The sequence below is a fragment of the Bos indicus genome, chromosome 17 (assembly GCF_029378745.1).
Source record: "Bos indicus isolate NIAB-ARS_2022 breed Sahiwal x Tharparkar chromosome 17, NIAB-ARS_B.indTharparkar_mat_pri_1.0, whole genome shotgun sequence".
Lineage (NCBI taxonomy): Eukaryota > Metazoa > Chordata > Mammalia > Artiodactyla > Bovidae > Bos > Bos indicus.
Window position 1 is genome coordinate 44491572 of NC_091776.1, and position 22263 is coordinate 44513834.

General features: G+C 47.2%; 1 protein-coding gene across 4 annotated transcripts in view; it reads left to right on the top strand.

Moving 5' to 3' along the window:
* The first annotated feature begins 11811 nt into the window (after positions 1-11811).
* Positions 11812-22263, top strand: part of GOLGA3 (golgin A3) — a 46901-nt gene continuing 36449 nt past the window's right edge. Inside the window, exons 1-3 of one of the 4 annotated variants that reach the window (XM_070769266.1) lie at positions 11812-11926; positions 18301-18617; positions 21158-21397. In XM_070769266.1, the coding sequence (XP_070625367.1) occupies positions 18485-18617; positions 21158-21397 (373 nt within the window). In that variant the 5' untranslated portion in view covers positions 11812-11926; positions 18301-18484. Of the gene's footprint in view, positions 11927-11999; positions 12232-18300; positions 18618-21157; positions 21398-22263 lie in introns of those variants that run through there. The other 3 variants (XM_070769265.1, XM_070769264.1, XM_070769267.1) reach the window with 3 other exon arrangements.

Here is a 22263-nt window from a genome sequence, read left to right on the forward strand (position 1 = left end):
GGGGCCGCTGCACTCATTAGCTTCGCCAGCCCTGCAGGTGTGGGTGACCTAGGGGTGGGGCTGGGTCTGAACAATTGGGAAAAGGTATGGCTTCCCTGGGATCCATCAGTCCAAGCCTTAGCCTACTGGTCCCTGGTTAAAGCCACAGCTTTGTGTCTAAGCTCTGGCTCAGCTCATGCAGGCACGAGGCTGCCCTCCAAGCTTAGGACCTTGGTACATCAACCCCTTCACTTCAGACCCCGACCTCTTCTCCCAAAGTAAGAACACAGATGCAGGACCCTTAGCAGATGTAGCAGCTTTTTTGGCTGAGGCCTAAACATGCAGCCTTCCCTGGACTACACTGGATCTGTAGGTGAAGGGAAGGGCCCACACCACCTCAGACAGCTGGTCCATGGCACAGGCCAACTCCAGTGGAACTCAGATTCCCTGTTTCTGATGAGCACATGGGGTCAGAACAGAGCTTGTCAGCCCTAACCTGAAGAGGAGCCGCAGGATCCAGGCTTGCTGACCAGCTCTTTTATAGGGTGGGCACCATGCAGTGTTTTTTATGACTTTCTGTACTTCCTGTTCCTTGACACCCTCCCTGACCACCACCACCACCCCCCAGCATCCAGCCCACAGTGGGTTGGAGCCTGCTGTGTGCTCCTATCCTGGTGGTTTGGCTGGCACTGAGCGACTCCTGTGTCCTTGGGCCCAGCTCGTGTCCTCTCATAGCCTCGCTACCCAAGACCCAAGTCCCTCTTGGGCTCCTGGTGCCCATGTCAGAGGGGCTGGCCCTGCCCACACCACCCATCTGCTGGGCCTCCTAGGGCTGCACACCAGCCCTTTCTGGCCTGGGTCCTGGCTCCCAGATGACCAAATGCATTCCTCTTTGGGCCAGCAACCAGCAACCCAGCAGGTCATCTTAATACCACACAGCTAACAGGACTGGGGGCTTCCCTGGTGGCTCAGTGGTGAAGAATTCACCTGCCAATGCATGAGACATGGGTTCAATGTCTGGCTTAGGAAGATCCCCTGGAGAGGGAACTAGCAACTGACTCCAGTATTCTTGCCTGGAGAAATCTATGTACAGAGGACCCTGATGGGCTACAGTCCATGGGGTCACAAAGAGTTGGACATGACTTTTCAGCTAAATAACAACAGGATTGGGATCACGGGCCCAGGTCTGAGAGTCCCAGCATGACATTAGTGGATCTTGCCCCAGGGGAAGTACCCCACGGAGAGAGTGGAGTACCCAGACCTCTACCAGTGGAGACCCTGCAGCAAACCAGCTCTCACGTAGCAGGCAGAAAAAAGACCCAACAAAGCTCAGGTTCTGAATCAGGATTGCTGCTACAGAGAGCACCAGACAACTGACCTGTGCTCTGGAAGAAGGAAGAGAAAGGGGGGATGGATTGGGTTTAGAAAGCCCAGGGTGGCTAGATGCGGGATCCTTCTCTTCCTGTGTATGGTGGCAGCTTCCCAGACCTCAGGTTCCCTCCTAGCAGATACAGGTAGACTGGTGGTTTCTCCACCAGTTCAATTAGAAGGCTATCCCTGATCCCAAAGCTGATGACCTGGCAGACCTGAGCTTTCCACCACCTTCCAGCTACTAGCACCCGGTAAGCAGGTGGGGCTGGGGAAGGCAGGCTCCAGTGTCACTCTCAAGAAAGCAGACTGGCCACTGTAGGCCAGACAGCCCGCCAGAGCTGAGCACATCCTCATTTCAGGCATGCTCTCCCAGACCTGACCCTAACGGGAATGTGCCACTGGGTCTCAGCTACTCTCCCTGAAAGTGCCAGCCTGGGATGCCGTTTGTAGTTCCAGCAGAAGTAAGTCAGAGGTCCTCGGGTCACTGGAGTGCCACCCAGTCTGGCCTCTCTGGCTCTGTCTCCTCATTCCCACCCCTTCCTGGCTCCGCTGTGAGATGAAGCCATGCAGAACTCACTGTGAGGGGTATTGAGGCGCGAGGCCAAGGCCGTGCTGGCGATTGTCCAGCCTCCCAGCCAAGCTGCCCAGCACTCGCTTGGCTGTGCCACCTGCTGGTTCATTTCTCTGTCTCAAGTGGACATCCTTTCCATACTGTCCCTCGGGACGTGAGCAAAGTGAATGCAACAGAGACGAGCTGTGCTCGGTCCCTCCCACTCTCAGCTGCCACCCCCAGGCCCCGAAGAACCTGGAAGGAGGCCCAGCCCCGCAGATCCACCGGCTGAAAGTACTGACCTGCAGATGAGCCACCCAGCCAGCAACCAGGGAACAAATGTCACCGTCTCAGGAATGACTCCAACCAGTAACTTAAATACAACTGTCGCAAAAATTGTATAAACTTGGAACTCTGAAATTATAATTAAACAAAGGTAATGAGCACTCAGGACTCAGCCCTTCTTGATGAAGCTTGCTCCCATGGGCGTCTACCTGTCTGGACCTATAGGTTCTCTGCAGTGCTGCCTTTGGTTGGTCTGTGGCCCTCACTTTTGGCAGCTTGACACTTGCCGCACTATGAGTATTCACAACATGGGAACTGGTAAATACTGCAACTAGGGTCATTGTTTTTTTCTTTTTCTGGAGAGGAGGTTGTTAAACACTTACCAGCATACCATTGCCCCCAACCAGTATAATCATGAATAAACAGCTGTTTGAAACCACTGCATTTTGGGTCAGCTTGTTACATAGGAGCAAATGGCACTGCCATGGCCCATGAAGGCCCAGCACTGGGTGGCCCCCGCCCCTCCTTGAGCAACCCTCCCTTTCCACCCACCCCACCCCAGGACCTTCCGAAGCTCCACTCAAAGCTGGGCCCTCGCCCGCTTCTGCAGCGGTGGCCAGGCCTCTGCCCCACTCTGGGCTCACCTCAGACCCACTCCTGGAGGGAGCCTCCCAACCAGCGTTCTAGCACCAGCCTGTTTACTTTTTTCCTGGTGCTGACCAATCATTTGAAAGGAAGCATTTCCTTACTATTTATCTCCCCTTCAGAATTCCAGAACAAGGCCCCACCCGGCTTGCTCACTGGCAGAAATGTCTGATAATTGCTGGCTGACTGGTCCTCACAAAGACCCTGCTGAGACATCCCTCTGCTGGGGCTCTTCCCCAAGGCATGGGTGATGGCTCTTTTCCCTTATCTTTGTCGAGTCTAATGCATCCTCTTGTTTTGTTTTCTGTGTGTTTCCTTCTGAAGACGGTGAGCCTGGAACACACCCTTATCTTTGGTGCTCCCGTGCCCACATGGAGCAGACTGGCGTGAGGGGTGTGGGAAACCGGTTTTGCGCTGACGGGACCAGGGGTTACATGGTCGTATGCTGTGCTGTGAGGGGGATTGCTCTCAGTAGCGGTTCTGTGTGCTGGTCCTGGGACCTGCGTAACTCTCACCACAGGTGAGGAGGCTGAAGCTACAGACATTTACAGTCCTGCAGTTCTGGAGATAAGGTATCACAGGGCTGGTTCCCGCTGAGGCCTCTCTCCTTGGCATGCAGACAGCTGTCTCCTCCCCATGCCTTCACATGGTCGTCCCTGTGTGCCTGTGTCCTTATCTCCTCCTCTTAGAAGGACACCAGTCCACTGGGTTGGGGTCCATGCATACGGCCTCGTTTTACCTCAATCACCACTTAAAGGCCCTATTTCCACACACAGTCACATTCTGAGGTCCTCTGGGTCAGGGCTTCAACATGTGAATTTGGGAAGGGACACAGTTCAGGTCACAACACTTTGTCCCCAGACATCAAGCACCACAGGGTTTTATAAAGTCAGATTTTTTTTTTTTGACAAATCTGCATACAATGCGGGAGACCTGTGTTCAGTCCTCTAAAGTCAGGAAGATAACTTGGAAAAGGAAATGGCAACCCACTCCAGTATTCGTGCCTGAAGAATTCCATAGACAGAGAAGACTCACAGGCTACTGTCCATGGGGTGGCAAAGAGTCAGACACGACTGAGTGATTAACATTTATATAAGGTTTCTTTAGTGGCTCAGTGGTAAAAAAAAAAAAAAATGCAGGAGATGCGGGTTCTATCCCTGGGTCTGGAAGATCCCCGGGAGAAGGAAATGGCAACCTATTGCAGTATTCTTGCCTAGGAAAGCCCATGGACAGAGAAGCCCAGACATAACTTAGCAATTAAACAACAACATTTTATATACTATTAACAGCCTGTGGCAGGTTGAATAATGCTCTGTACCCTTGTCCCCAAAGAAGTCCATGTCCTGACCCCTGGAACCTGTGAATGTCACCTTATCTAGCAAAAGGGATTTGTAGGAGGTAAAACCATCCTGGACTGTTCAGTGGGTCCTCAGTGAAATTGCAAGGGTCCTAATAAATGGGGGGCAGGAAGGTCAGGCAGAAAAAAGATGTGAGAGTACTAAAGGGTGAAATGATGGCTTAGAAGTTGGAGGAAGGAGCCACGAGCCAAGAGATGCACTAGAAACTGGAAAAGGCAAAGGAAACAGTTCCTCCGAGAGCCTGGAGAAGAAACATGGCCCGGTGACACCTGGATTTTGGACATCTGACCTCCAGAAGCGTGAGAGAATGAATCTGTGTTGTTTTAAGCCACTAAATTTGTGCAGCTTGTTACAGCGGCCACAGGAAGCTAAGACACACCCCCACCCTCTTCTCCTTTGGTTTTTAGTCTTTAGGAAGAGGCTAGTGTTTTCTGAAGCACTGTAGGAAGAGGTGAAGAATTCTCTCTGCCTTGAGCCCTTATGGATCCCTTAGCTAGTTGATCCATTGGCAGGGTGTGGCTGAGCCTCTGCCCTGGTCATAAGGGCTGCCAGTCTCAAGCTGCCCACAACCCAAGTCCACATGGCACCTGAGCCATTTCTTCCAACACCAGGCAGATGATGTCACCCCTTGCTTGAAACCTGCCAGTGGCCCCACCACACCAACAGACCCTGTGTGGTGTGCCCTCTCTGCATCATCTCAGACCCCTCCCACTCCTTTCCTTGTAAAACTCCTCCATAGACCTGCACACGCATGCCTCCTTATCATGCAAGGTCAACTCAAGTGTGACTTCCTCAAGGAAACTTTTGAAGTTTGGGATCAACATATACACACCGGGGACTTCCCTGGTGGCCCAGTGGCTAAGACTACATGCTCCCAATGCAGGGGGCTGGGTTCGATCCCTGGTCAAGGAACTACATTCCGCAAGCCTCATGAAAGATCAAAGATTCCGCATGTCGTAACTAAGATCTGGTGCAACCAAGTAAATACATAACACAAAAAAACATACACACTAGAGAAGGAAATGGCAACCCACTCTAGTATTCTTGCCTGGAAAATTCCCTGGACAGAGGAGCCTGGGGGACTATAGTCCAGGGAGTCGCAAAGAGTCGGACACAAATGAGCACCAAAAGAAAAGAAAACCATATACACACCAGTGAATATATATAAAATAGATAAACAACAAGGACCTATGCATAGCAAAGGAACTATATTGAATATCTTGTAATAAGCTATAATGGAAAAGAATCTGAAAAGAATATATTAATATATATATATGTATAACTGAATCACTTAGGTGTATACCTAAAACTAACACATTGTAAATTAGGTACATTTCAATTTTTTTTTAATTAAAAATTAAGTTAAAAAACAAAAATCCCAAGCACATGGTTCTCTTTGCTATCCCACGATTACACTCATGAACTTTTTTCTTACTTTCTGCATGTTTTTTGAGCAACTCAGCTTAGGGGGCCTCCCTAAACTGCTATCTAAAATAGCAGCATGCAGCTCCACCCTTCTCTTCACCCTGCCCTTTTCTCTTCTCAACTCAGTTCTTCCTGTCCTATATTTCTGTGCTTATTGTCTGGCCCTGTGATAGGATACAAGCCCCATGACAGCAAGGATTGTGTATGGCATCTAGAATGGTACTTGGGATACAGTACCACACTGCAATAGAATGTAAGCCCCATGACCACAAGGCTGGTGTATGGCACCTAGCATGGTATACTTGGCATATAGTAGACCACAATGAAAGAAGGAAGGAAGGATGATGCAGTGGAACCGGCGTCTGTCCCACCCTAACACACTACCAGTTTTGTGAGTTATCATTCTAAAGATCTGCTCTTCTCCACACAAAGGAAGCTGGATCAGAGCAGGGATCTTGTGTCTCCTGTACCCCTCATGTAAACCCCACCTGAGAACACTGACCAGCACATTTGAGGCACTTGAATGGGTCCGTCCATGGATTAATGCATCATAAAATGGTGTATATCCAGACAATGGAATTACACAGCCATAAAAGGACCAAAGTTCTGATACACATCAAGCATGGATGAATCTTAAAACATTATGCTAATTAAAAGAGAAGGCAGTCACAAAAGACTGCATAGTGTGTGAAACTTTTTATATGAAATGTCCAGAATAGGCCAATCCATAGAGAAAGAAAGTAGGTTATTGGTTGTCAGGGGCTGGGAGAAGAAGGAATGGGCAGTGACTGCATGTACATGGATTAGAGGGATCCTTTGGGGTTTATCAGAATGTCCTGAAACAATCTGTAGTAAATCCAGTGTACTTACTAAATGTGATGCACCCAGGTTTATCTACTAAAATTTAGTGAGTATAACTGAATTTATCAATACTTAAAAATCACTGAAGAGCATACATACTATAAAGATTGTATATGGTATGTAAATAATACTTTAATAAAACTTTCTAAATGTATGAGATTAGGTTTTTTTTTCTTATGTGTGGATATTCCATCAATTTAATATATAATTAGGCTCATTTGTTTCTGTTTGTTTTTAAGTTTAGTGTTTGTCATACTCTAATTGCTAATTTAATTATTTCCTCAGTTTCCCCCACTGGTTGTGTTGTACGTGGCTGTGGTACTACATCAAAACCAGGAAACTGGGACTTTCCTGGTGTCTCAGTGGTGAACAATCCGTCTGCCAATGGGTTCGATCCCTGATCGGGGAGGATCCCATGTGCCACAGAGCAGCTAAGACCATGGGCTACAACTACTGAAGCCCGCGTGCCCTAGAACCCATACTCTGCAACAGGAAAAGTCACCACAATGAGAAGCCCAAGAACCACAACGAGAGAGTGGCCCCCACTTGCCACAACCAGAGAAAAGCCCATACAGCTATGAAGATCCAACACAGCCAAAAATAAAAAATAAATTTTTAAAAAAAATAGGAAACTGACATTGGTCCAGAGTGCAGGCACAGCCCTCTGTCACTTTATCCCATGTGCAGTTTCGTGAACCCACTGCTACATTGAAGGTGCTGAACCACTTCATCACCATGAGGACCCCCTTCATCCTACCCCTCTAGCCACACTCACCCCCACTATTCCTTGGCAACCACTAATCTCTTTTCCATCTCTGTACTTTTGTGACTTCAAGAATGTTTTATGTGTGAGATCCTATCATACAGCATATTCCTTTGGATATTTGTTTCCTTCCTCAGCTTAATGCTAATGAGATGTCTATGAGATTCATCCAAGTTGTTGCGTGTATCAAAAAAGTAAGTCTCTTACATGTGAATCTTCAAGTTGCAAACTTCCTAACATGCAAATGTGTGCTCACATATCCAACCATAGAAGTTAGTCCCATATATTGTCACGTGTGTGCATCCTCTACAAATGGTTGTGCTTTTGTGTACTTTACCATGCAGCACTGTATAGAGTACAGCAGTGCATTATCTTTATTTCAAGCCCAGGATGTCCAGAAGCAAGCATGAAAGCTGTGGTAATGCAGTTGGTACTGCTAAGAAGCACCAAGCAACAACGATGGAGACAAGAGGTGAAAACAATTGGGAGAGTGGAGCTAGGCAACATGAAGGCAGACTTCACTCATTCTTATAACATTAATCATTCAACCACTGGCACGATTCTAAAGAACAAGGACAAGATCACAGAACAGGTAAAGTCTGCTGTGTCAACGACATTGAAAATAATATCAAAGAGGCATGGAAAAATAATGGAGGAGATGGAGAAACTTCTCGGTGAGCAGGAAATGGCAAGAGGGTTTTCTTTATTTGAGGAGGCACCGTAAGTTGTTGAGGCACTGGACTCAAACGTAGAACAGTGCATGAAGGTTGCAGCCACCGTTCAGAATGCAATCTAGTGCTACTTGCCATCTATGACAAGAAAAAAAGAACTACTACCCAGACATCACTGCATCATTGATTTTTCACGAGGGTAGATAGAATTGAATGAATCCTGCAAAGAACCAGAACCTGTGCTTCAGTGTCAGGAGTCACTGAAATTGCAGCTTGCCCTTCAATTCCACCTCCTGTCCCTCCTCCAGTCAGTAGCTCTTCTGTTCACTTGATGCCAGCCCCTGTGTGTCAGCCGTTGTACTGTACTATTGTACTTTTAAAGGTAATTTATTGTAAATTTTAAAATATTTTCTTGTTTTTTTGTGTGTGTTTGCTTTTTTATGTATTATTTGTGTAAAGAAATGAAAGTGAAAGAAAGTGAAGTTGCTCAGTCATGTCTGACTCTTTGTGATCCCATGGACTGTAGCCTGCCAGGCTCCTCCATCCACTGGATTTTCCAGGCAAGAGTACTGGAGCGGGTTGCCATTTCCTTCTCCAGGGGATCTTCCTGACCCAGGGATGGAACCCAGGTCTCCCAAATTGTAGGCAGACTCTTTACTGCTGAGCCACAAGGGAAAGATTATTATTTGTGTAATCAGTATTATAAACCAATTACAGGACAGTACTATATGGCTGATTGTGTTAATTAGGTACCTAGCCTAACTTTGTTGAACTCACAAATAAATTGAACTTGCAAACAAAACTTGTTATCTATAGGGGACTTATACTATACTGACAATGAACGTGTGGAAAGCAAAATTAAAACAAAATATCATTTATAACCACTCCAAAGAAAATTAAATACTTAAGTACAAACTTTGGGCTTCCCTGGTGGCTAAGATAGTAAAGAATCTGCCTGTAATTTGGGAGACCTGGAGGAGGGCATGGCTACCCACTCCAGTATTCTTGCCTGGAGAATCCCCATGGACAGAGGAGCCTGTTGGGCTACAGTCCACGGGGTTGCAAAGAGTTGGACATGACTGAGTGACTAAGCACAACAAAGTATAAACTTTAACAAAACATGTTTAGGATATATATGCAGAAAATTATAAAATACTGATGAAAGAAATAAAAGATCTAAATAAAAGGAGAGACATACCATGTCCATAGTATGTCCATGAAAGACTCAACATAGTAAAGATTCCAATTCTCAACAAATTGATTTAACATAGTTTAAATAGTTAAATTATAGTTTAAATGCAATTCCTATCAAAATCACAAGAAGGATTTTTGTAGAGATAGATGGTTTTTGTACAGATAAACAATTTTTGTAGGGATAGAGTTTCTTCTACAATTTATATGAAAGAACATGGGCCCCAGAATAGCTAGAACAGTCACAGAAAAGTAAAGTGGGAGGAATCATTTCCCCCACATTATGGCCTGTTGTAAAGCTACCATGGTGGAGACTGTGGTGTTGGTGGAGACAGAAGCATGTCAACCAATGGAACAGGGCAGAGAACCCAGATAGAGCCAACAAGCATCCAAATGACTTTTGACAATGTGCGAAAGCAAGTTAATGGAGGAAGGATAGACTTTTCAATACACAGTCTGAAACAATTTGATTGTTGTTGTTGTTGTTTGTTGTTCAATCACTAAGTCATGTCTGACTCTTTGCAATACCATGGACTGTAGCACGTCAGGCTTCCTTGTTCTTCACTATCTCCTGGATAGTGTCCAATTCATGTCCACTGAGTCAGTGATCCTATCTAACTGTCTCATTCTCTGTTGCCCTCTTCTCCTTTTGTCTTCAATCTTTCCTGGAATTAGGGTCTTTTCCAATCAGTTGGTTCTTCATAGAAGGTGGCCAAAGCATTGGAGCTTTAGCAACAGCATCAGTCCTTCTTATAATATTCAGGGTTGATTTCCTTTAGGATTTACTGATTTGCTCTCCTTCCAGTCCAAGGGACTCTCAAGAGTCTTCTTTAGCAATACAATTTGAAAGTATCAATTCTTTGGTGCTGAGCCTTCTTTATGGTCCAACTCTCACATCCATACATGACTACTGGAAAAGCCATAGCTTTGACTACGCAGACCTTTGTCAGCAAACTGATGGTTCTGCTTTTCAATATACTATCTAGGTTTGTCATAGCTTTCCTTCCAAGGAACAGGAGTCTTTTAATTTCATGATTATAGTCACCATCCCCAGTGATTTTGGAGCCCCACCCCCCAAAAAATCTGTCACTCTTTCCACTTTTTCCCCCTTTTTTTGCCATAAAGTGATGGGAGTCAATGCTGTGATCCTTGTTTTTTGAATGTTGAGTTTTAAACCAACTTTTTTACTCTCCTCTTTCATTCTCATCAAGAGGCTCTTTATTTCCTCTTTCCTTTCTTCCATTAGAGTTGTATCATCTGCATATCTGAGGTTGTTGATATTTCTCTCATCAATCTTGATTCCAGCTTGTGATTCATCCAGCCTGGCATTTCAAATGATGTACTTCGCATATAAGTTAAATAAAGAAGGTGGCAGTATGAGGCCTTGTCATATTCCTTCCCCGGTTTTGAACAGTTCATTGTTCCATATCCTGTTCTAACTGTTGCTTCTTGACCTTCATACAGGCTTCCTAGGAGACAGGTAAAGTTGTCTGGTATTCCCATCTCTTTAAGAATTTTTCACGTTTTCTATGATCCATATAGTTAAAGGTTTTCACATAGTCACTGAAGCAGAAATAGATGTTTTACTAGAATTCCCTTGTTTTCCCTATGATTCAATAAACATTGACAATTTGATCTCTGGTTCCTCTGCCTTTCCTAACCCAGCTTGTACATCTAGAAGCTCTCAGTTCACATACTCCTGAAGCCTAACTTGAAAGATTTTGTTGTTGTTGTTTTAACTTGAAAGATTTTGAGCATAACCTTACCAGCATGAGAAATGAGTGTAATTGTACAATAGTTTGAACATTCTTTGGGACTGGAATGAAAACTGACCTATTGCAGTCCTGTGCCCACTGCTGAATTTTCCATATTTGCTGACATATTGAGCGCAGCAATTTGATATCCATGGACAAAAAAAGAAAGGAAAAAAACCTTCACCTCATGCCCTATGCTAACAATTCTTTCTTTCTTTCTTCCTTTTTATTTTGACTGCATTGGGTCTTTGTTAAGCTTCCCTGGTGGCTCAGACAGTTAAGAATCTGTCTGCCATGCAGGAGACCCAGGTTCAATCCTGGGTCAGGAAGATCCCCTGGCAAAGAGAATGGTTACCTACTCTAGTATTCTTGCCTGGAGAATTCCATGGACGGAGGAGCCTGGCAGGCTACAGTCCATAGGGTACCAAAGAGTTGGACATAACTGAGCGAATGTTTCAGTCAATGGGTCTTTGTTGCAGCAGGTGGCCTCTTCTTTGTGGTGCACAGGCTTTCTTTAGTTGCGGCAAGCAGAGCCACTCTCTAGTTGTGGCTTTCAGACTTCTCTTGTCGCTGAGGGAGGGCTCAGTAGTTGTTGGGGGACGGGGAGGGAGTTGTTTCACTGCACAGGTGGGATCTTAGTCCTCCAACCAGGGATGGGAACTGCTGCCCCCTACACTAGAAGGGAAGAGTCTTAACCACTGGACCTCTGGGAAAGTCCACGAGTCTCTTGCATTTGTACCTGAAAGATAAGGACTAGCGTTGTAGAGGGTTTAGAAGAACAGCCGCCAGCACCACCACCTCCACCCACACTGACCCAGGCTCACCAAGGTGCTTACGAGCATGCAGCCAATAAGGTAGAGGCGGGGCCAGAATGACCATGCCCATACACTGACAGCTGGAGAGGGGCGGGGCGGGGCGGGGTGGGGGCGGGACCGGAGCTTAGCCACGCCACTTCCGCCGGAAGCTTAACTGCCCGGCTTCCTGTTGGAGTTGGTCCGGCAAGTCTATGAGCTGCGTTTCTGAAAGGGAAAGGCGCCCCAGATTTACTTTCTGAAATCCTCTTCGGACCAGTTGTGAGTGGGCTCTATCAAGACCTTGAGGTTGAAGCAGTCCCCGCCTGAGGGCGGCTGCGGGCTAGCAGAAAGGGACCTTCTGTCTTGCGGAACGGAGGCACTGCGTACAGGCTGTTTCCGGGGGGGCCAGATTACGTCGTTGCTCCGCGCTCCGCCCCTCGAGGGGCCACGTCTCCACCGGAGCGGCCGGGCCGGGCGTTCGCCGCGGCTTCCGCACCGCCGGGGTGAGGGTCGCGGGGTGGTGCCTGGGCAGGAGCGCTGGTCGCGGAGGGCGCGAGAATCCAGGGAACCGCAGCACAGTCGGGGTATGGGCTGGGAGAAGGGCGGCGGGGCCCCAGCGGACGGGGAGGCCGACCGCAACTCTCTTGAGCGGCAACGCCCCGCGCTAGTCTGGCTCCTCACCGTTGGTAGCCTCCGGGCCTGGAAGCTGGCTTGTGCAGCTGTTAAGGAACTGGGTTCATAAATAAACATACATTCGAGCCCTTCCGGAGCTCTGTCTACCCGTGCCAGGGAGAGATTTGTTCAGGGGTACCCGCAGCTGCTGTTGGAGCTGCTGAGAAACAGCTCTTGTCCTTTTGCAGAAGTTATGTCAAGATGGCATGCGTGATTTCGTGTCGGGCGGTTAGTGTGAAGCCTGGTTTAAAGAACGCGTGTGATCTCAGTCTCTCAGTCCACTTCGATTCCATCTCGATCCTGGGTACTTAGATGCGTTTCACCGGTGCAGTAATACTTTCCAGAGGTAGTGAGGCCAGGCGTTGTCAGTAGTGTGCAGGTATTGCGGGAACAGCTCCGCCTTCATTCAACAACTGTTGGTCGTATGATGGGCGACATACATTGTAGGTCCTGGAATCCAGAGCTGAAATGGTGTCAGGATCCCTGCTGTCACTGAGCTTACTACGTAGTAGTGGAGGATAAATGAGACATTGTTGAGAGAGTATTAGGCGGTGCTTAGGGTGGATCTGTGGGAAAGCCTGTCCTCGAAGGTAACTTTTGACCTAAGGCTTCTATGACAAGAAATTAGCCATGAAAAACGGTGGGATAAGAGTGTTTCAAGCAAAATGAACAGCAAGTGTGATGACCCCGAGGGAGGAGTAAGTCTGATGTTCTTAAAGAAGTATGGCAAGTGTGTAATGAAAAAGGAAGAAAGTGATAAGGGACAAGGATGCAGTGTGGGGAGGGGCCGGATGGTGTGCAGTTTCCTAGTTCAGGGTAAGAGGCTTAGATTTTATTGTCAGTGTGATTGGAAACCACTGGGACATTTACAGGAGACTCATGGGTTTATTTTTTTACTTTTTAAATTGTCCCTTAGATATTGCAAACATAACTTTTTATTGAAGTGATGGCCTTCAGTTACAGTGGACCTTGAATGGCAAGAAAAGGAAATAAAAATCATCTGATAAAGTAGCCTTTTTTTTTTTTTTTTTTTGGCCAGTTGCCTTAAGCAGCAGTATAATTTTTTAAGTATAGTTAACTTACAATCTTATGTTAGTTTCAGGCGTGCTACTGCTAGGTCGCTTCAGTTGTGTCCAACTCTGTGCAACCCCATAGACGGCAGCCCACCAGGCTCCCCCGTCCCTGGGATTCTCCAGGCAAGAATACTGGAGTAGGTTGCCATTTCCTTCTCCAATGCATGAAGGTGAAAAATGAAAGTGAAGTCACTCAGTCGTGTCCGACTCTGAGCGACCCCACGGACTGCAGCCTACTGGGCTCCTCCGTCCATGGGATTTTCCAGGCAAGAGTACTGGAGTGGGGTGCCATCGCCTTCTCCGAGTGTCAGGTGTATAACATAGTAATTTGATGGGGTTTTTTTTTTTTTTTTCTTCTTTTTGGGTTGCACCCTGAGGCATGTGAGATTCCCAACCAGGGATTGAATCTGTGCCTCCTGCAGTGGAAGCGTGAGTCATAACCACTGGACAACGAGGGTCCTCATGTTTTTGTAGATTATACTTTCCATTCCATGCAAGGTTATTATAAAATACTGGCTGTATTCTCTGTGCTGTACATTGCATCCTTGTAACTTATCTATACCTACTAGTTTGCATCTCTTAATCCCCTTTATCTACTTTGCCCACCCCCCTTCCCTTCTCCTCTCTGGTGACCAGTAGTTTGTATCTCAGAGTCTGTTTCTTTTTTGTTTTATTTGTCCTGTTTTTTAGATTCCGCAAGTGATAACATACAGTATTTGACTTTTTCTGTCTGACTTCTTTCACTGAGCATAATGCTCTTCAGGTCTATCCATGTTGTCACAAGTGGCAAAATTCTATTCTTTTTTATGGCTGAGTAATATTACAGAGTGTGTGTATGTGTGTGTACACCGTATCTTCTTTATCCAAGCAGTATGCTTTCTTGAATGAGAATATCTTCAGTTGGCTTTTACCTGTTGATTTTGACAAGAAACAATTGAAGGAAAAAGTAACACTAATAATAATAGCTGTCATTTATTGAAGTCATGGGGCATGTCCCTTGTTGCATTTAATCCTGGCACAGGTTTTTTGGTCTTTTTCTCATCATCTTACTGATGGGATCACTATCTAAGAGTGGTTAAGAAATCTGCCCATGATCTCACAGCGGAGTGTGGAGGACTCAGGACCTAAAGCCAAGATGTCTGATACCTGAGTCTATTCTTTACATTGTACTGCTCTGCAGTGACATGAGGCTTTCTGGGCTTTCACTTTGGCTATGCTCTATTGTTTCTCTTTTTGTTTGGGACATGCTGCATGGCTTGCAGGATCTTAGTTCCCCAGCCAGGGATCAAACCTGTGACCTCGGCAATGAAAGAGCAAAGTCCTAACCACTGGACCACCATGGAATTCCCATGCTCTGTTGTTTCTAAATTGCCAGTAGGACCATCATAAAGAAGGTGGAGTAGATGGAGCTGTTGATATGCATATACCAGATCTAAGTGATCTGTCTCGAGGAAGCTGGAGCTCACATAGTTGCCTGAGATGGTAGTTTCTCTATCTGAAGTCTTTTAATGTCAGACAGCGGTGAACCTAGAGTTACATACTTTTTGAAGTTCTAAGTGATAACTTTGCTTCATCTCTTCCCTCCGGGAAACACAGAATGCAGGTGGTCAGAAATGGTACTATGATTAGGCTGATCTCTGTTTTTCTAAATCACAAAATGGAGTGCATGTTACTAATAACAGCTTCCTTGTGATGTACTCCCAGCTGTCTAACCCACCTTGTCCTGTTTTTGTCAGCAGTCTGAAATAATGAGGCCTGGATGACTGAGTCATGCTAAGTAAAATTCACATGAGGCTGAGGATACATGGAGAATGCCAGTGTATTATGGATAGGGAGACATGTCCCTTCCCCAGAGGCTGCTTCTGGTGTTCTGTGAATCCCGTCTCTTGTCTGGCTTCAGGCAGAGCTGCATGTGAATAGGAGCCACCTTCATAAGTTACAAGAACAAGTCACAGTCACAGGGTCTCCAGGGCTGCACCATTCATCTCAAGGGGTGGGGGTTGCGGGGCAGTTAGGACTCCTTGGGAATCAGAAGACTTCTTGTTTAGCAAGAAATCCAAATAAAGGCAAGCAAATGCATGGACTGTGTACTGGTATTAGACTCAAACAGCCTGACACATTTCTTTCTGTCTTTGGTGTGCCTTCCTCAGTGCACACAAACGTCTCGGCCATGCTCTCTTTCCTGCATAGTGTCAGGGTCAGGTGTTGTCACTCTTGCCTCAGTAGCACGTTCCCGTGGCTCCTTAGATGCTTCCCTGACCTGTGGCCACTTACATGCTGCTCTCCCGGTTTGCACCTCCCAGGAGTTCTTTGCTCTCCCAGAACTGTGACTCCCAACTGCACTGAGTAGTAGAGATAATCCTGTATTTGACAAAGCGTTGTGGATATTCAAGGATGCAAATACTGTATCATTTTGTTTTTGAACTACTAGGTTGGTTGCTAAGGGGTAGGACTTGGTGGAGGCAGAGATGTATTTGTCAGCAGCCTGCATTGAGCACTACTCTGTGTAGGGGATGTTTGAGGGGGTAGGGGCAGACCTGGAGTGGTGATTTCTGTGTAGGATCTTACAGGGTGATGGAAGAGATGGGCACACACACAATTGCGGTGTGATATTCACCGACTCAATGGCCATGAGTGTGGGTAAACTCCGGGAGTTGGTGATGGACAGGGAGGCCTGGCGTGCTGCGGTTCGTGGGGTCGCAAAGAGTCGGACATGACTGTGCAACTGAACTGAACTGATGCACACAGGGTATCATGGTGGCAGGGAGGGGTGCTTTACCTGAGATTCAGGAGACTTGAGAGCAGTGCCTAATGGCAGACGTGAAAGGATCCAGGGGGATTTGCCCGGTGGTCAAAGGGAAAAGGGCATTGGCAACAGAGGGACCAGCTCTGAAAAGCACTTATCTGTTGTTGTTACCCTCTTAGGCAGGCATCTTAGGGAGCATGTGATGATGTAGGCAGCTTCACCCCACCCCCACAAGACAGGAACAAAGAATTTCAAAGCAAAATGCAAATGTATTCCTTTGTTAAGGAGCACCATACACCATAGGCAGGGACAGTTGCTTCCACAGTCCACTGTGTGTGTCCCAGCCCGACCATCTGTAGTCACCTGTCTGTGAAGTGAAGCCTGTGGTGAAGGGACAGCCTGAGTGTGCCCTTGCCTGGCCTTGTGGGCATCACCTCCTCTATGGTGTCACTCTGGCCAGCTTACCACCAGCTGTGCCCACGGAGTGAGGGCAGGCTCAGCAGGTGTCACAGTGGTGTCCTGTGCAGCCAGGTCCCTGTGAGATGGTGGTTTTCAGAGGGACCTGTGGACTGGCCTGTTTGTCCACCCACCCTCCAACCTGGAAAGTGTCTCCGTGGATGAAAGAGGTTACCGAATGTTGTAGAGACAGAAACCAAGTTGAGACCTCATTGCACATGGATCATTGGTTGACCTAGGTACCCCGCTTCAGACATCCTTTCAGTCCTCAAATATTTCCTCACGCCAGGCACCATGAGCCAGCAGCACCCGGTGCTTATTGATTAACTACATTGGATTGTAGCTACTCATGTTTTCACACAATTCTGTGATCCTCTCAAGTACAGAGTCTTAGTACTAGCTCTGCACTTAATAGTAGACATAGGACATCCGCCAGCAGTCCACTGGTTAGGACTGCATACTTTCAATGCTGAGGGCCTGGGTTCAATCCTTGGTTGGGGAGCTAAGATCCTGCAAGCCATGAGGCCACCAAAAAAAAGTCGGCGTAGCCTTTTTATATTCATAACAACACTTAGTAATCCATGATGTCGCTGGCCTGTCAGGTGCCAGATAGCAGAGGGAAATGTGTGGATGATTGACACTGCAGGCCAAACACTGCTGGGTTCCCATCACTAGGTGTTCACAGGTTGTGCCAGCCACTAAGGGCTGCCTGTTCATGGGTGACAGGGTGACAGAGAACTGTGGAGAAACAGGATCATCTAGTGAGAGTCAGCTGTTGCTTAGGCTCGTCTCAAAAACATCTATGTGGCATTTGGAAGCCGCGGAGGAAAGTCCCATAAATTTTTGTCCTGGAACCCGTGAAACACCAAACAGTACATAGGATAATATGAAATCTTCAAGGAAATAAATGCCACCATTTCTGCAGAAAAATAGCAGCACCTTATCTGTTGAGGAGGAAACGAAGTGATAATATCCTCATTACACTTCAAAAGCAATAACCAGTTGCCAGGCTTTGGGCAGTTTTGCTCCCTTAAATTCAGCTTGGCAGAACAAGCTGAAAGATAGCAGATCTTGTGAGAAATGAAGAATGCATCTGATCACCTGCTGTGAGGTCCTTTCTCTGCCCCCCAGACCCCAGTGGCTAGTTTCCACATGTCCTCGTCCCCCCACGCCTCCTCCTTTAGTGTCCAGTTTACCATGCTCCATGCTGTTACGTCTTCCTTGTTGACCTCTGATTCTAAGGCATGGCCTGGGCACTGACATGCCAGGTCTCCTGGGAGAGGAGCTCACCCTTTGACCCCTGTGAGCACTTGGGCCTCTATATCCAATACTAAGCCACTGGCCACATGCGCTGTTTACATACAAGTCAGTTAAGTTTAAATAAATAAAGACTCGGCTCCTCAGTCATCCAAGCCCCACCCCCAGCTCTGCTGATTACATTGTCCGTGGAGGAGCTTCTCACCCTGGTGGGGGATGGTTTTCAGCAGTCATCGGTGCAGATGGCCTCAGGGATGGGCCAAATGGGTTTGGGTCAGTTTTTTATCCTCAAAAAATAGGATGCTGTAGGTGCTCAAGGATTATTTGTTGTATGAATATATTTATTATACAGATGCATGTTGGGAACCAAATGTTAGTCTTGGACTTGTTACTTCAAATCTGACAAATGGAGTTTCATAATACCTTCTTTCTCTTCTTATTTCTGGCAGGTATCATGCACATTACCTGGTTTGATTTCAGGCCATCTGTGAGACTGTAAATCTCTTCCCCAAAATGGCAAACCTAGTGTGGTCCGTCCCAGGAGCTTTTGGCCGTTGCTAATGGCAGAAACTGAACTCGCTCCCAGTTCACTTTTAGCCTCTGAGCGTCAGCCCAGCCCGTGTCACCCTGACCATGGACAGTGCGGCGGCTATGCAGGAGGGCCTGGTGGAGGACAGATCCAGCAGTGGCTCTTCAGCTCAACCTGAGGGCCCCCCAAAGCCCCCTGGCTCACTGGCGCCGCTGGATCAGTGGGATGAAGCCCAGTGTAAGTTGCCAGTTACTCTGTGTTCTGCTCACATCTTACCTTGAAACAGGAGAACAGAGGTCGTCTTGCCTTTTGGAAGAAGACAGTGGTGTCTAAGAGCTTCACTCAGAGTGTGTTTTTATGTATTTTTTTAGTTGAGGCCAACTTTGACTCAAACACCATGTGTGTTAAATGGGAAATTTCTGGAGCTGTCTGCTCCAGAGGGACGGAGCAGCATGGTTTACCCATAAGGTTTGTGTAGATCTTCACTGACACATCACTGTCCCCTGCCTAACATTTCTACCTTTTTGGTTGGTTGTCAGATTTTTACTAACTGGAAAGTGTGCCACTAGTGATCTGAGAATTACTGGATCACATTTCCATGTTAGCTAGTGGGTTATTCATGTGTTGGAAGCACAGAAAAAATGACTGCTTCCTCATGCCCCTTCCTGGGCAGTGTATGCTTGAACATCGTAACATGTATATGCACTGATTTACTAGCAGAAACTGCGTTTCCCTTCTGGTAAAACAGTGCTCAGGCACCTGAAATGGCTTTGCTGCTTCCTGCTTCTTAAGTGCTAGGTGAGGCCGATGCGGCTTGGCCCAGTATCAAGGGTTCTGCAATTGGAACAACTCCTAGGTCTGCCGCTAACAGGAATGAGCCCTCAACCAAGATCCTTAATTTATTTCCACCTCACTCTCTTACTGAGAAAATGGAAAGATGAATGGCCCCTGCATCTTGTGTGTGTGTGTGTGTGAGTGTGTGTGTGTGTGTGTGTGTGTGTGTGTGAGAGTCACTCAGTCATGTCCAACTCTGCGACCCGATAGACTGTAGCTCTCCAGGCTGCTCTGTCCAAGGGATTCTCCAGGCAAAAGTATTGGAGTAGGTTGCCCTTTCCTTCTCCACCCTGCATCTTAGGGTGGTGGTGAACGCCCATGTGAAATGTGAGCACTTGGGAAGCACCCAGGAGGTGGGGCTGGCCAGTTTTTGTGTCATCATTATTTGTTTAGCCATAATTAGACTTCTGTTTGGAAACAATCAAGTCTTATTTATTAGGCCTTCTTTTAGATTTTTTTAAAGTGCGGTGTGACACTCAAATAATTACTTTTGTATGTAAGCAGAACGCTTTAGAGACTCTCCCAGATTTGATAAGCCCATTAGGAAGTGGTATTGACCTGATTAACTTGCATCTGAAATGCACGATTTCCTCCCCACTCCCACCCCACCCCTCACCTCAGCTGTTTGTGTAAAAGAACAGATGGTTGTGTCAGAGCTGTGGTGGGGTCCTCCCACTCTGTTTTGTGTCTGCCCTCTCCCCTCAACTTTATATTCTAGTTTTCCTTTCAGGGAGGCATGACAATAAGCGGCTATGTTAGTTGGGACTCACATTTCAAGTGACAGAAACCCATTTTCAATTTGCTTGGGTACAGAGGGAATTTCCTAGTTGCATACTGGGTACATCATGAGATCCAAGTGGTGCTAACCTTATGGGGACCTGGGGCACTGCAGTGCTTGGGGGCCCCCGTAACATGTCTGGAAACCCCTCAATGTATCTCCTCGACTCATTGGCTGCCAACTGGCTGCCCATCAGGGGGAGAGCGCTTTCCTTTTGATACAAAAGTAGGTTTCAGTTAGTGTGTAAGTAACTTGTAGGAGATGGCAATGGCACCCCACTCCAGTACTCTTGCCTGGAAAATCCCATGGAAGGAGGAGCCTGGTAGGCTGCAGTCCATGGGGTCGCTAAGAGTCGGACATGACTGAGCAACTTCACTTTCACTTTTCACTTTCATGCACTGGAGAAGGAAATGGCAACCCACTGCAGTGTTCTTGCCTGGAGAATCCCAGGGACGGGGGAGCCTGGTGAGATGCCGTCGATGGGGTCACACAGAGTCGGACATGACTGAAGCGACTTAGCAGCAGCAGCAGCAACTTGTAGTAATGTTAGTAGAGGAGACTGAGCTTGATACGCAGGTGAATAGTCATCACTGGTTAACCGTTTTTTACCCATTAGGTGTTTGTCAGTCAGAAGCATAGACTCTGGGTTCTGTCCTCAGCTTTGGGGTAATCATTTTCATCAGCTGTTCTAACTCTTCACCTTTGACGTCTCATTTTGGATGATAAACTTATGCCTTGAAATAACTTTGGAATCAGCCCTTTGTAAATGTGAGGCTATGACACTGGTTAGTACTGCTGTTAACAACACTCATTAGAAACATTGTTGGCCACGTTTAAGGATTTGTGGAGGGTTTTTTTTTTGCTATTTTTTTAAAAACAGACTTTCATAAGATTTCTTACTGGTCTTGTTTAAATGGAAAGGAAACATGACTACTGAAATTCTACGGCTGTAGTGAGGAAGGTGAGGAGGGCGTCCTGCAGGTGAGGGCATCACTCTGCGAGGTTGAGTCGCTTGTCCCACATCACCTGCCTTTCGGAAGGACAGGCTTGCTGTCCTCGAGGAGTGAACAGGTTCCTGGGATGTGAGAGTACTCCCGTGTCTAGATTCCCTCTTGTCCTATTTTAGTTGTTAAAACATGATGGCCCAGCACACCCTCTTTTCCAGGTGCCAGTGCCAAGGTAAACAGAACTTCAGATGAAGGACGCCAGGGGGACACCTGTCTGAATGGGCCGACACCACAGTTCCCAGAGCCTCCCTCGCCATCGGGTCCTGATGCGTCTCCAGGTGTGGCTGGTTTCCATGACAACCTAAGGAAGTCTCAGGGGACTAGTGCTGAGGGCATTGTTAGAAAAGAAGCTTTGCAGTCCCTCAGACTCAGTCTTCCTATGCAAGAAACGCAACTGTGTAAGCATCTTCCTGCCGGGCTCTCCCCGACCCCCTCATTCCCCATCCCACCCCCTGGGCCCCTGTCACTCACCATCCTTGAGAGGCACAGGCCCTGAAGGGCTCGCCCCTCCGCCGTTGCTGTTTTATCACTGTGGTGGGTTGTGCGTTTAACAAATAGCTCCATTTCAGAGGGAAGATAGGCTTTGTCACAGCCTGATGGTGACAACGGCACTGGAGGCCCCAGTTTGCAGGGCCTGTGCATGCATGTCTTCCATCACCCGGGGTGGTGAGCAAGCAGCAGTGGGGATTTGATCTTGCCAGTTACAGCTTGAAGGCTTTCTTTTATGAGTTACTTTAATCAGCCTTTATTTTGTGCTAATCCCTGGGGATTCAGGGGCGAATAAGTTGCAAACTGTCAGCCTGAGAGCCCTGAAGCCTCCAGGCTTTTCTAACATGCAAGTTTTCACACACAGACTTGTATAATCTTACCTAATGGGGTCATTTCACAGCTGCAGTTGTTACACCTCATCCCTGCTTCAGTACTTCCTTCCCTCCCCTCCAGGTCAGCCACCTTCTCACATAGTGCCTTACAGGCCTCTGAAAACAGCCAGGTTTGGAGGATCATTGTTCTTAAAATGGGCCTGTGTCCTTCACATCATTGCATGCTCTTCTTACCTAGCGCTGTCACCTGGAGATTGCTCCACGTCAGTTGATGCAGCTCCACATCCATTCTTTTAAGGCTGGAGGAGCCCCGAGTGTGGCTGCATGCTGCAGCACTGGTGCTTTCATTTCTATGCACTCCATCCCAGGAGCAGAACTCTTGGTCAGAAGCAGTGGTTGTGTTTATCTCCATCATAGGTGGTCACATTGCAAGGGCGCTGATG